This window comes from Salmo salar, chromosome 11, assembly GCF_965601325.2.
Source record: "Salmo salar chromosome 11, fSalSal1, whole genome shotgun sequence".
Taxonomy (NCBI): domain Eukaryota; kingdom Metazoa; phylum Chordata; class Actinopteri; order Salmoniformes; family Salmonidae; genus Salmo; species Salmo salar.
Genome location: NC_138301.1, coordinates 92,087,558 through 92,103,306, shown reverse-complemented (window position 1 = coordinate 92,103,306; position 15,749 = coordinate 92,087,558). Strand labels below are relative to the sequence as shown.

General features: G+C 45.2%; 1 protein-coding gene across 1 annotated transcript in view; it reads left to right on the top strand.

Moving 5' to 3' along the window:
* LOC106563158 (matrix metalloproteinase-17) overlaps positions 1 to 15,749 on the top strand; it is a 91,754-nt gene that overhangs the window by 45,831 nt on the left and 30,174 nt on the right. The window contains exons 2-3 of the mRNA XM_014128425.1: positions 1,982 to 2,114; positions 2,289 to 2,424. Coding sequence (XP_013983900.1) covers positions 1,982 to 2,114; positions 2,289 to 2,424 — 269 coding nt within the window. The remainder of the gene's footprint in view (positions 1 to 1,981; positions 2,115 to 2,288; positions 2,425 to 15,749) is intronic.

The window sequence follows — 15,749 nt, the reverse complement described above, 5'->3', positions numbered from 1 at the left end:
TCTTTCTCTCTCTTAGGTGTGTCTCAGTGTCAGCATAGGGAATCCCCAAGCCAGTGTACAGTATGAAAAGCTTTAGATTTATACAATAGACTTTTGGGCAACACAGAACCTATAAGCTCAGCAGAATGGCCCAGTACTGCCCAAAACCCCTCGACCCACAAAACATCTTTCTCCATTCTCTCCACTCTCCAGTGAAATGCTGATGTCGTCATTCTTCTAATTCAACTGCTATAGATGGCAACTTTTTCAATTTTCCTTCTTTCTCCAGTAGCCTTTGCAGCTATCAGATGTGTTAGATTGGCTTCCATAGGTCAGGCAATAGACTGAGGCTCTGGGCCAGTGGCTGTGTTTGAGTGTCCACATGTGGTAGTGTGGTGATACAGTGAGCTGGCTGCTGAGTTAAGCAAGCAGGAAATCAGAGTGCCCTGGTTTGGTTTGACAGCACTGCTGAGGTGCAAACACACTGCTCACAGAATCAACACTTTCAGAAGTGTCACTTTTCTCTTTCACACTCCAAGACTTGAGATGTCAAACACACGCGTGCATGTACACATGCTTGCGCACAGACACACACACACACACACACACACACACACACACACACACACACACACACTGATTAGTGTAGTCATGGTGACTAACTTTCTGGTTTTGTTCGTTAGCTGGACTTCTGAATTGGTTTGAATCAAAAAATATTTTTTTTATTTGTACATTTTGATTAGAAAACGTAACTTCATGTGCTTCCTAGTGAAAGTTGAGTCCTTAAAACGTTGCACAGAAACTTTTCCCAGTTTGCAGCCCTGAACTCTACTAATACCATGGATGGGGAGGCACATATCATCGGTAGGATTGCGGTGTAAGCACAAAGCAATTTGGGTAATGGAATTTGTGGAGTGTTGTCAATAGAAGGGGGGGTCCCGGCTATCGATGCAAGTCGTTCATCACTCAACGCTGATCAAAAGCCCATTTAAAACTAACCAACTCTGACTGCATGCTCAGAGATGGAGGAGAAAATGCTTGAGTGGTTAGAGAGGATGTCAGTACTTAACTTTCATTTTAGCCAGACATGATTAACTCTCAGATTTGTGCAACTGACTAGGCTTCCCCTTATCCCTTCCCTCTCCCAATGTTCTTATCCCTTGCTTGCTAGCTAGACAACTTCGGCTAACACAGTCACATCAAACAGTGCAGCCAGAATAACGGAATACATCCATAACAATGAGCTAATGATGCACGATTTCGCCTGGCATAGGACATTTGCTCCGCCGTCAGGACACTGTTCAGAGAAGCTAGCCAACTCACTTAGACAGCTAACCCAATCACTTCAAACTGAATCTGGAATGACAGCAAACTAGCTGCATTTTGTGTTTTCTATTGGGATTTCTTTGTATATATCCATTAAAACTATGCTGATTCATGATTTCGACTAGCTGAGAAAAGCTACCAGACTGACAGACCAGTCTGTCTGGTCCCGACTCCCGGCACGTTCATTGCTATGGGACAGCTGGAGATTGAATTTCAATATTCAAACAATGTTGCAAATGTCAGAGAGACAGACAGCAAGGTTTATACAAATCTCCGCTGTTGAAAACTAAATGTTAGTCTAAAAGAAGTGTGAGATAATGTCTAGAAGTTTTTACAGTGGAGATCAAGTTTATAAATTGCCTGGCTGGGCTGATGAGACACTGTATTGCGCAGTCTGATGGAACAGAGTAAATAGGCATTTTAACACCATAGATTTAGCCGGTGGTAACTTGTGGAATAGACACCTGCTGGAACCCGGTTTTAACCAATCAGCATCTAGAGTTAGACATACCCATTGTATAACCTCAAATATTCTCATATACGTGCTCAAACACACATCAAATATATACTGTAAATGTTTAAACACACGCACCTGCACATTCATAACACTGACACATTCACAGGGGTTTGGAATGGCTGGAATGGTCCTTAACACTTCCTATTTTGTCTCCTCCAGGATTGGCTGAGTAAGTTTGGGTATCTCCCACCCCCTGACCCGGTGACTGGACAGCTCCAGACCAAGGAGGCCCTGACCAAAGCCATCAAAGCTATGCAGAAGTTTGGAGGACTGGAGGAGACCGGCGTGCTAGGTGCGTGTGTGTGTGTGTGCATGCGTGTGGCACGTATGTACACACTATCTTTGTCTTTGTCTTGTTTACATTCTACTAAAACAACACAGCTCTAATTGATTAATGGGTGGACATGCTCACTAGTTTACTACTCAATATGAATGTGTACATCTGTGTATCTGTTCCCCTGCTCAGACCAAGCCACCCTGGGCCTGATGAAGACCCCGAGGTGTTCCCTCCCGGACCTGTCTGAGACCGAGGCGGTGGTGGGCCGCAGGAGACGAGCCCTGACGCCCCAGAACAAGTGGAGCAAGAGACACCTCTCCTGGAGGTACAGTACACTACAATAGAATAAACACACCTGGCCACAACGTCAGTCTGTGTGCTATCAGTGTGAAGGTTGACCGGGGAGATGTAGAGTGGACTGGGTATGGTAGAGAGTATGGTACCAGGGATGGTAGGGAACACATAACCTGCTTTGCATGTACAATCTAGTCCATGGCTAATGATGCACATGGTGTTGAGCAGGTGTGTTGGATTTCAGGGAGGGTCAGCGTTAGATGTGTGAGGTTACTTTATGAAATGGGTGGAACATTGGACAAACAGTCCCTGCATGTGGACCACTGTGCTGGACTGCAGATGGATGTGTGTGCAGGCCAGGGTCATGGGGAAGGGAAGGAAGGGGGAGGGGAGGGTGAAACCATTACTATACTGAACAAAAATATAAATGCAACATGCAACAATTTCAACTATTTTACTGAGTTACAGTTCATAAAAGGAAATCAGTACATTTAAATACATTCATTAGGCCCTAATCTATGGATTTCACATGACTGGGCAGGGGCGCAGCCATGGGTTGGCCTGGGAGGGCATAGGCCCACACACTTGGGAGCCAGACCCACCTTCTGGGGAGCCAGGCCCAGCAAATTCAAATGTGTTTATCCCCACAAAAGGGCTATACTACAGACAGAAATACTCCTCAGTTTCGTTAGCTGTCCGAGTTGCTGGTCTCAGGCTATCCCGCAGGTGATAGGTCCTGGGCTGGCGTGGTTACACATGGTGTGAGGTTGTGAGGCCAGTTGGACATACTGCCAAATTCTCTAAAACAATGTTGGTAGAGACATGAACATTCAATTCTCTGGCAACAGCTCTGGTGGACATTCCTGCAGTCAGCATGCCAATTGCACGCTCCCTCAAAACTTAAAACATCTGTGGCATTGTGTTGTGTGACAAAACTGCACATTCTAAAGTGGCCTTTTATTGTCCCCAGCGAAAGATGCACCCACCTGTGTAATGCTCATGCAGTTTAATCAGCTTCTTGATATGCCACAACTGTCAGGTGGATGGATTATCTTGGCAAAGGATAAACACTCACTAACAGGGATGTAAACACATTTGTGCACCAACTTTTAGAGAAATACGCTTTTTGTGCATATGGAACATTTCTGTGTGCGTGCGTACGTGTGCATGAAAGAGCTGAGAGAGATGGATTGTAAAGTTGCTGACACCTACATAGCCTCTCTCACATGCACACGCACACACACACACACACACACACACACACACACACACACACACACACACACACACACACACACACACACACACACACACCTTTCTTCCCCCCTCATTGACAGATCCTGCAGTTGTATCTATCTCTTTCCTTTTTCCCTCTCTCTCGCTCTCTCTTTCTCTCTCTCCCTCTCTCCTTCTTTCGCCTGCATTCTAGTGTCAATCATTTGCCTTGCTCCTGTCTGCTTGCTCCTGCTCTCCTCTCACCTCTACTGTCTGCTGGCAGCCTGACTGTCTGTTGAGACCAGGAAGAGTGTGTTTGTATTAACACTAGTACTGATTTGTACATAGTCCTGAAAACACTGTGCTCACTGGATGGAGAGCTGGAGTTTTCTCTCACAGAATTCTTGGTTTGGGCTGTAGAGCTCAGAGACCAAGCAGATCTTGTATACGCTTCTTTACCTGGGGGTTTGGAAAGTAGCACCCATTAATTATCTGTTGACTTAAACCCAGTCTTGCCTCACAGCACCATGCAAATGAAAACATCCCAGAAAAAAATCTTGAATCCATGTTCCTCCAGTCATCTAAAGAGTCAACAGAAGTTCTTTAAACTGGTGAAGTTCTCTCTCAGTCAGTTCTACTTACCTCTCTCAGTCACAGACTTGCCTCGGGTCTACCAGCCCCAGTGAGAGTAAGGTCAGGGCTCAAACACTGTAATAATGTTCCTTAATGGTTTGTTTGAGAGCGCTGGAGATAAGGGGCTGGTGTAGAGTAGAGGGTCATGGGGCAGGGGCTTGGCTGGGAGCTGTGTGGAGAGGAATACACACAAACACACTCAGGGAAGTTCAGTGGAGTCCACAGTTCAGTACAGTTCCACATATAGATATATAGGGAGCCATTTGCTGCTGGCGTTAAGGCGGCACTAGTGTCAAACACACATTAGTTTGCAATTTCGTCATCTAAAAACGGTCATTTTCCAGCCCTAACGCCAGGTTCGGCAATTTACCTGTCATATCAGCACGCTTGCGCTCAGATGGGAGGGGTGGAAATATTTTAGACTTGTCCTTTACAACATGATCCAAAGTTCTAATTTCAGGCAGCGCTGTAAGGGATATTTAAGATCAAACAAAAACTGTTTTTAGAGGTAACGCAGTTGGTTATGCCATGAATTTTGAGAGTGGAAACAAAGCCTATCCAGCCACGACGCACACTGTCCATATTCGCGTGGAACAAGAGTAGACCAATGTGCCTTTGATGAATGTATACTTTGTATTTAGTTTAAATTCTCAATGCAATCGCGAAGTAGTCAATACTGCCGATAAAGGGTTTGGCTCCTGAGACCGATTGGAAATACATCTTAATCACCAAAGATGTATTAAAATATCAAGTTTGAGAGGAGTAAAACAGTGAGCTGACATTCCCTTTTTATCTCTGCATTGTAGGCAGGCCCACATTATTTTAGCCATGCAGGTCCCGTGCGTTAAACCCCCTCCATGATGTAGGCTACGTGTCATGCCCATCGTATTTAGAAGTTATCTGTATCCTGTAACAATTGCTTGTTTTCCGTTTAATATGTTCAAACCCCAGGCCCTCCCTTTAGGCCTACTATAACAAAGAGTATTTTTATCCTGGCGACTTTATGATATCGTTACATTTTACATTTATTTATTGTTTTTGTTAAAAAAAAAACAGATTGAAGGGCCGGAGCTAGCATGTTGGAGTGAACGGCTGTGTTTGAGAGAGGCTCCCGCAACATTTTTGTGAAACATTCTAACTTAACCTACTTTACTTTTTACAACATTAGTTTCTTTCTAGTACAATATTATAAATTTTTATGTGAACATGCTGGGTAATAGGCGACTAAAGGACAATAAATCCTCATCGGAGGCCTCCTCCCCACCAAACAACGAGACAGACATGGCGGAAGGCACAGGTAATAACGTGACACTTTCAGAGCTTATCCGGGCTCTGGGAGAACTATGTGTTTTAAGGCTACTATTGCTGAACTGGACACCAAAATCGAGAGCACCATTCAAAAGGTTTCTTCACGGGGCCAGAGTATTGTGGACCTTGAGAAGGCTTCTGAATTCAATCCTGGTAGGACCGACGACTTGGAGAAGCTATGCACATCCTTGCAGGAGAGTGTGCAAGGGCTTTCTGTGAAAGTGGTCGGCCTAGAGGTTTGTCCAGACGTCATAACCTTCACATTGTTGGTCTGGCAGAGGGAGTGGAGGCTGGCTCTCGCCCCACCGACTTCTTCGCGAAGCTATTGAGGAATACAATGGGATCGGATGTTTTGGCTTCGGATCCGCTGCTGGACCGTTCACATCGCGCTCTTGTCTCCGTGCCTGGACCGGGCCAATGTCCTCGCCCAGTTATCATCACTTGTCCCCATGCCAACCGGGCCAACGTCCTCGCCCAGTAATCATCTGTTGTCACGCTTTCAAGACCAAGGATCTTATCCTGCGTGAGGCTCGAATGAGGGGTAACCTGTTACATAAAGGACATCCCTTCCGTGTCGATGAGGATTATGCACCAGATGTGGCAACATCGTGCCGAACGACAGGGATGTCATAACCCTGGCGTCCCCCGCGACGCCATTTTTCCTAACCCAGCCAACTATTACCGACGAGCAGCATTGTTGAAACTAAATACACTACAAGGAACGTCTTGATTAGTGTTATGTTAGCTAGCTAGCTACAAAGTTGCTTTGTATCATGACAAGGTGTAGTACTGAAACTACCGAGGTTACCTAGCCAGCTACACGTTCAAAGTCAACAACGCAGCCACTGCTAGCTAGCCTACTCCACCAGCCAGCAGTACTGTATCATTTTAGTCAATAAGATTTTTGCAACGTAAGCTTAACTTCCTGAACATTCGAGACGTGTAGTCCACTTGTCATTCCAATCTCATTTGCATTAGCGTAGCCTCTTCTGTAGCTTGTCTACTATGTGTCTGTCTATCCCTGTTCTCTCTCCTCTGCACAGGCCATACAAACGCTCCACACCGCGTGGCCGCTGCCACTCTAACCTGGTGGTCCCAGCGCGCACGACCCACGTGGAGTTCCAGGTCTCCGGCAGCCTCTGGAACTGCCGGTCTGCGGCCAACAAGGCTGAGTTCATCTCAGCCTATGCTACCCTCCAGTCCCTAGACTTCCTGGTGCTGACGGAAACATGGATTACCACAGATAACACTGCTACTCCTACTGCTCTCTCCTCGTCTGACTACGTGTTCTCACATACCCCTAGAGCATCGAGCCAGCGGGGTGGTGGCACTGGAATCCTCATCTCTCCCAAGTGGACATTCTCTCTTTCTCCCCTGACCCATCTGTCTATCTCCTCATTTGAATTCCATGCTGTCACAGTTACCAGCCCTTTCAAGCTTAACATCCTTATCATTTATCGCCCTCCAGGTTCCCTTGGAGAGTTCATCAATGAGCTTGACGCCTTGATAAGTTCCTTTCCTGAGGATGGCTCACCTCTCACAGTTCTGGGTGACTTTAACCTCCCCACGTCTACCTTCGACTCATTCCTCTCTGCCTCCTTCTTTCCACTCCTCTCCTCTTTCGACCTCACCCTCTCACCTTCCCCCCCTACTCACAAGGCAGGCAATACGCTTGACCTCATCTTTACTAGATGCTGTTCTTCCACTAATCTCATTGCAACTCCCCTCCAAGTCTCCGACCACTACCTTGTATCCTTTTCCCTCTCGCTCTCATCCAACACTTCTCACTCTGCCCCTACTCGGATGGTATTGCGCCGTCCCAACCTTCGCTCTCTCTCTCCCGCTACTCTCTCCTCTTCCATCCTATCATCTCTTCCCTCTGCTCAAACCTTCTCCAACCTATCTCCTGATTCTGCCTCCTCAACCCTCCTCTCCTCCCTCTCTGCATCCTTTGATTTCCTCTGTCCCCTATCCTCCAGGCCGGCTCGGTCCTCCCCTCCTGCTCCGTGGCTCGACGACTCACTGCGAGCTCACAGAACAGGGCTCCGGGCAGCCGAGCGGAAATGGAGGAAAACTCGCCTCCCTGCGGACCTGGCATCCTTTCACTCCCTCCTCTCTACATTTTCCTCTTCTGTCTCTGCTGCTAAAGCCACTTTCTACCACTCTAAACTCCAAGCATCTGCCTCTAACCCTAGGAAGCTCTTTGCTACCTTCTCCTCCCTCCTGAATCCTCCTCCCCCTCCCCCCCCCCTCCTCCCTCTCTGCGGATGACTTCGTCAACCATTTTGAAAAGAAGGTTGACGACATCCGATCCTCGTTTGCTAAGTCAAACGACACTGCTGGTCCTGCTCACACTGCCCTACCCTGTGCTTTGACCTCTTTCTCCCCTCTCTCTCCAGATGAAATCTCGCGTCTTGTGACGGCCGGCCGCCCAACAACCTGCCCACTTGACCCTATCCCCTCCTCTCTTCTCCAGACCATTTCCGGAGACCTTCTCCCCTACCTCACCTCGCTCATCAACTCATCCTTGACCGCTGGCTACGTCCCTTCCGTCTTCAAGAGAGCGAGAGTCGCACCCCTTCTGAAAAAACCTACACTCGATCCCTCCGATGTCAACAACTACAGACCAGTATCCCTTCTTTCCTTTCTCTCCAAAACTCTTGAACGCGCCGTCCTTGGCCAGCTCTCTTGCTATCTCTCTCAGAATGACCTTCTTGATCCTAATCAGTCAGGTTTCAAGACTGGGCATTCAACTGAGACTGCTCTTCTCTGTGTCACGGAGGCTCTCCGCACTGCTAAAGCTAACTCTCTCTCCTCTGCTCTCATCCTTCTAGACCTATCTGCTGCCTTTGATACCGTGAACCATCAGATCCTCCTCTCCACCCTCTCCGAGCTGGGCATCTCCGGCGCCGCCCACGCTTGGATTGCGTCCTACCTGACAGGTCGCTCCTACCAGGTGGCGTGGCGAGAATCTGTCTCCGCACCACGTGCTCTCACCACTGGTGTCCCCCAGGGCTCTGTTCTTGGCCCACTCCTATTCTCGCTATACACCAAGTCACTTGGCTCTGTCATATCCTCACATGGTCTCTCATATCATTGCTATGCAGATGACACACAATTAATCTTCTCCTTTCCCCCTTCTGACAACCAGGTGGCGAATCGCATCTCTGCATGTCTGGCAGACATATCAGTGTGGATGACGGATCACCACCTCAAGCTGAACCTCGGCAAGACGGAGCTGCTCTTCCTCCCGGGGAAGGACTGCCCGTTCCATGATCTCGCCATCACGGTTGACAACTCCCTTGTGTCCTCCTCCCAGAGTGCTAAGAGCCTTGGCGTGACCCTGGACAACACCCTGTCGTTCTCCACCAACATCAAGGCGGTGACCCGATCCTGTAGGTTCATGCTCTACAACATTCGCAGAGTACGACCCTGCCTCACACAGGAAGCGGCGCAGGTCCTAATCCAGGCACTTGTCATCTCCCGTCTGGATTATTGCAACTCGCTGTTGGCTGGGCTCCCTGCCTGTGCCATTAAACCCCTACAACTCATCCAGAACGCCGCAGCCCGTCTGGTGTTCAACCTTCCCAAGTTCTCTCACGTCACCCCGCTCCTCCGCTCTCTCCACTGGCTTCCAGTCGAAGCTCGCATCCGCTACAAGACCATGGTGCTTGCCTACGGAGCTGTGAGGGGAACGGCACCTCCGTACCTTCAGGCTCTGATCAGGCCCTACACCCAAACAAGGGCACTCCGTTCATCCACCTCTGGCCTGCTCGCCTCCCTACCTCTGAGGAAGCACAGTTCCCGCTCAGCCCAGTCAAAACTGTTCGCTGCTCTGGCACCCCAATGGTGGAACAAGCTCCCTCACGACGCCAGGACAGCGGAGTCAATCACCACCTTCCGGAGACACCTGAAACCCCACCTCTTCAAGGAATACCTGGGATAGGATAAAGTAATCCTTCTAACCCCCCCCCCCCCCCTTAAAAGATTTAGATGCACTATTGTAAAGTGGTTGTTCCACTGGATATTATAAGGTGAATGCACCAATTTGTAAGTCGCTCTGGATAAGAGCGTCTGCTAAATGACTTAAATGTAAATGTAAATAACCAAACTTTACAAACTCCATCTTCGCCCAGCCTTGCTCTTCCCTGCCAGACTCAAAATTACCCCTCCTTCTAGTGAGAAGATTTGTCTCCTCGGTTTTGGACGCAGAGAAGTTTATTTGGGAATATTCACCAATCCCACCGTACAGGTTAGAGCACCTTGTCATTGTGTGTTAGGTTCTGCTCATGGACTCAAATCCATACTGTGCCATAGCGGGTGAAATCTTATTAAACTGTCTCAGCAAGGGCTGCTGACTGTAGTTTCATTGTTACTCTCTCGGACATATTAGACACTGAGTCGGGCCAGTGGAGGGCGGTCAGAGCTTTCATTTCACTTTCATTTCACTTTCATTCTGGCTGGACGACTGACCTGTCGTTGGAGTTTAGAGCGATGCCTGTTTGAGTGGCAGGTTCGATCATTGACGCTTTCAGATGGATATTCTTCTATTCCCCCATTTTTGTTTTGTTTCATTATTTATTTATTTCTCAAATCTTGCATTATTATTATTACTATTATTATTATTATTATCATCATACCTTTCATTTATTGTTGGCAGAGGACTGGTGGTGATGGGTGGGGCGGGGCAGATGGGGTGGCATCAGACACCTGGATATCATGTCGGAGTTTTGTGACGTTCTGCTTCTGTCATTGCCGCAGGCCCGTTCTACCCATTAGGTTCCCACCAGACTCCTGTGGTGTTTGTGTATATATTTGTAGGTGTGTGTACATATAATTATTATTTGTATTTTATTTTTCTCTCTTAGCATTTTATTATTATTATTATGTGTATACTTTCATTTAGTTTTTGGTATAAATGTTTGTGTGTGTATATACAGTTGAAGTCGTAAATTTACATACACTAACGTTGGAGTCATTAAAACTCATTTTTCAACCACTCCACAAATTTCTTGTTAACAAACTATAGTTTTGGCAAGTCGGTTAGGACATCTACTTTGTGCATGACACAAGTAATTTTTCCAACAATTGTTTACAGACAGATTATTTTACTTTTAATTCATTGTATCACAATTCAGGTGGGTCAGAAGTTTACATACACTAATTTGACTGTGCCTTTAAACAGCTTGGAAAATTCCAGAAAATGATGTCATGGCTTTAGAAGCTTCTGATAGGCTAATTAACATTATCTGGTTCAATTGGTAGTGTACCTGTGGATGTATTTCAAGGCCTACCTTCAAACTCAGTGGCTCTTTGCTTGACATCATGGGAAAATCTAAATAAATCAGCCAAGACCTCAGAAAAAGTATTGTAGACCTCCAGAAGTCTGGTTCATCCTTGGGAGCAAGTTCCAAACGCCTGAAGGTACCACGTTCATCTGTACAAACAATAGTACACAAGTATAAGCAGCATGGGACCAAGCAGCCGTCATACCGCTCAGGAAGGAGATGCGTTCTGTCTCCTAGAGATGAACGTACTTTGGTGCGAAAAGTGCAAATCAATCCCAGAACAACGGCAAAGGACCTTGTGAAAATGCTGGAGGAAACAGGTACAAAAGTATTTATATCCACAGTAAAACGAGTCCTATATCGACATAACCTGAAAGGACGCTCAGCAAGGAAGAAGCCACTGCTCCAAAACCACCATAAAAAAAGCCAGACTACGGTTTGCAACTGCACATGGGGACAAAGCTCATACTTTTTGGAGAAATGATGAAACAAAAATAGAACTGTTTGGCCATAATGACCATCGTTATGTTTAGAGGAAAAAGGGGGAGGCTTGCAAGCCGAAGAACACCATCCCAACCGTGAAGCACGGGGGTGGCAGCAACATCTTGTGGGGGTGCTTTGCTGCAGGAGGGACTGGTGCACTTCTCAAAATAGATGGCATCACGAGGAGGAAAATTATGTTGATATATTGAAGCAGCATCTCAAGACATCAGTCAGGAAGTTAAAGCTTGGTCGCAAATGGGTGTTCCAAATGGACATTGACCCCAAGCATACTTCCAAAGTTGTGGCAAAATGGCTTAAGGACAACAAAGTCAAGGTATTGGAGTGGCCATCATGAAGCCCTGACCTCAACCCTATAGAAAATTTGTGGGCAGAACTGAAAAAGTGTGTGCGATCAAGGAGGCCTACAAACTGACTCAGTTACAGCAGCTCTGTCAGGAGGAATGGGACAAAATTCACCCAACCTTTTGTGGAAAGCTTGTGGAAGGATACCCAGAACGTTTGACCCAAGTTTTCATAGGGCTAGGTCCTTTTTTCTTCAGTTTCTGCCTGACTGACGTGCCTAAAGTAAAGTGGCTGTTGCTCAGGCCCTGAAGCCAGGATATGCATATAATTGGTACCATTGGAAAGAAAACACTTTGAAGTTTGTAGAAATGTTCAAATAATGTAGGAGACTATAACACAATAGATATGTAAGGAGCAAATCCAAAGAAAAACCAACCAGAATTTTCTTTTTTGAGAGACCATGCTCTTACAATGGAAACTAAAGGTGCATACTGAATTCTAGCTCCCAGGATGCAATTCCTATGGCTTCCACAGGGTGTCAGCAGTCTATCCTCAAGGTTTCCGGCTTGTAACTTCCAAAACGAATAAGAAATATGAGTTTTAGTACAGGGACACAGTCTTGAAAATTCATGTTTGGGCGCACGATGAAGACAAGACGCATCTGCTAATATCGGTTTCCTATTGAACATACTTCTTTCCGTAAGAAATATTATAGTTTGATTATATTTTAGGGTATCTGTTTTGACTTGTTGAAACAAAGTTTAGCGGTAGATTTTTGGATTCCTTTCTCTGCATGTTGAACGAGTGGATTACTCAAATCGATGGCACCAGCTTAACTGACTTTTTGGGATATAAAGAAGGATTTTATCTAACAAAACGACACTACATGTTATAGCTGGGACCCTTTGGATGACAAATCAGAGGAAGATTTTCAAAAAGTAAGTGAATATTTAATCGCTATTTGTGAATTTATGAAACCTGTGTCCCGGTGGAAAAATATTTTGATGTGGGGCGCCGTCCTCAAGCAATCGCATGGCATGCTTTCGCTGTAATGGCTACTGTAAATCGGACAGTGCAGTTAGATTAACAAGAATTTAAGCTTTAAACCGATATAAGACACTTGTATGTACCTAAATGTTTAATAGCCATAATTTTTATGATTATTTATTTGAATTGCGCGCCCTCCAGTTTCACCGGAAGTGGTCTCGCTAGCGGGACTCCTAGGCTTATGAAGTTTTAAACAATTTAAAGGCAATGCTACCAAATACTAATTGAGTGTATGTAAACTTCTGACCCACTGGGAATGTGATGAAGGAAATAAAAGCTGAAATAAATCATTCTCTCTACTATTATTCTGACATTTCACATTCTTAAAATAAAGTGGTGATCCTAACTGACCTAATACAGGGAATTTTTACTAGGATTAAATGTCAGGAATTGTGAAAAACTGAGTTTAATTGTACTTGGCTAAGGTGTATGTAAACCTCCGACTTCAACTGTATGTATATATATATGTGTGTGTGTGTGTGTGTGTGTGTGTGTGTGTGTGTGTGTGTGTGTGTGTGTGTGTGTGTGTGTGTGTGTGTGTGTGTGTGTGTGTGCACATATGTGCATGTGTACATGCACACATATATACACGTGTGTATATATATATATATATATATATATATTTATTTATTTATTTTTGATTGGGGCTAAGTCCTTGTTCCGATCTCCCAACCCACAATATGTAAATGTACTGTTGTCTATATCGGTTGCAGATGGTTTATGTTTAGACCAGCATTGTTCACGCAATATAACCTTGAGATGTTATAGCTTGCTTATCTCATGGGTCGACCCAGGATGGCACTTACAGTGACTTGCGAAAGTATTCACCCCCTTGGCATTTTCACTATTTTTTGCCTTGTAACCTTGAATTCAAATGGATAAAAAAAAATTGGGGGGGGGGGATGTATCATTTGATTTACACAACATGCCTACCACTTTGAAGATGCTAAATATTTTTTATTGTGAAACAAACAAGTAATAAGACAAAATAACATAACGAATAACCCCCCCCCCCCCCCCCCCCCCACAAAAAAAAGGCAATACTTGGTATTGCCACCTTTTGCAGCAATTACAGCTGTAAGTCTCTTGGGGTATGTCTCTATAAGCTTGGCACAAAACTGCTCCAGCTCCTTCAAGTTGGATGGGTTCCGCTGGTGTACAGCAATCTTTAAGTCATACCACAGATTCTCAATTGGATTGAGGTCTGGGCTTTGACTAGGCCATTCCAAGACATTTAACTGTTTCCCCTTAAACCACTCGAGGGTTGCTTTAGCAGCATGCTTAAGGTCTTTGTCCTGCTGGAAGGTGAACCTCCATCCCAGTCTTAAATCTCTGGAAGACTGAAACAGGTTTCCCTCAAGAATTTCCCTGTACTTATCGCCATCCAACATTCCTTCAATTCTGACCACTTTCCCAGTCCCTGTCGATGGAAATACATCTGCCACAGCATGATGCTGCCACCACCATGCTTCACTGTGGGGATGGTGTTCTCGTGGTGATGCGAGGTGTTGGGTTTGTGCCAGACATAGCGTTTTCCTTGATGGCCAAAAAGCTCAATTTTAGTCTCATCTGACCAGAGTACCTTCTTCCATATGTTTGGCGAGTCTCCCACATGCCTTTTGGCGAACACCAAACAGCAGAGATACTCCAATCTCTGCTGTGGAGCTTTGCAGCTCCTTCAGGGTTATCTTTGGTCTCTTTGTTGCCTCTCTGATTAATGCCCTCCTTGCCTGGTCCGTGTGTTTTGGTGGGCGACCCACTCTTGGCAGGTTTGTTGTGGTGCCATATTCTTTCCTTTTTTTAATAATCGATTTAATGTTGCTCAATGGAATGTTCAAAGTTTCGGATATTTTTTTATAACCCAACCCTGATCTGTACTTCTACACAACTTTGTCCCTGACCTGTTTGGAGAGCTCCTTGGTCTTCATGGTGCCACTTGCTTGGTGGTGCCGATTGCTTAGTGGTGTTGCAGACTCTGGGGCCTTTCAGAACAGGTGTGTATATATACTGAGATCATGTGACACATAGATTGCACACAGGTGGACTTTATTTAACTAATGTTGTGACTTCTGAAGGTAATTGGTCGCACCAGATCTTATTTAGGGGCTTCATAGCAAAGGGGGTGAATACATATACACACACCACTATTCCGTTTGATTTTTTCACATTTTTTGAAACAAGTATTTTTTTTCATTTCACCAATTTGGACTATTTTGTGTATGTCCAAATAAAAATCAATTTAAATGACAGGTTGTAATGCAACAAAATAGGAAAAACGCCAAGGGGGATGAATACTTTTGCAAGGCACTGTACCAACGACAACACAGAGACTAACCCCAGCATTATTGTAGGAAACAGTGAAGGCTTATTTGAGAGGCTGTATCATCTCCATTCAGGCTGCCAAGAGTAGGCAAAACAGAGAAAAATGAGTAGAATTGGAGGGACAAATTCACTTACTGGATAAGGAGAATGCTAGTCATCCATCTATGGAGAAACATTTTTAAAAATTACCGCTTTGAAATTTGAATATAATCAGATTCTCTCAACTAAAATTGCTAAATCTTTTCTCTATGCCAAGCAAAAATATTTAGAGTTTGGTGACAAACCACACAAATTACTTGCCAGACAACTTTGAAAAACTGAGAGTGACCAAATGATTCACAAAGTTAAATCTGCAACTGGGGAATTACTCTCTTCCCCCAAGGACATCAATGACAGATTTCGTCAGTTTTACAAGACATCTAAAGCAGATCCTAATCCCTTAATTATGCAAAACTTTTTGGAGGACTGTAATCTCCCTGCCCTGAACCGGGAAGATTCCAATTTCCTGAATAAGGTAATATCTCTTGGAGAAATTCGAGAAACAATTACATCTCTAAAGAGTGGCAAGACCCTGGGCCCAGATGGATTCCTCTCTAAAACATTCAGCAACATTCTCCCTACCTGCACAAAATGTTGCTTCAGGCCATTGAGGATGGAGATCTCCCACCTACTTTCAATGAGGCGTTTATTACAGTTGTTCATAAAAAGGGTAAAGATCCGGAAGTGGTAGGGTCATACAGACCAATATCTCTCCTTA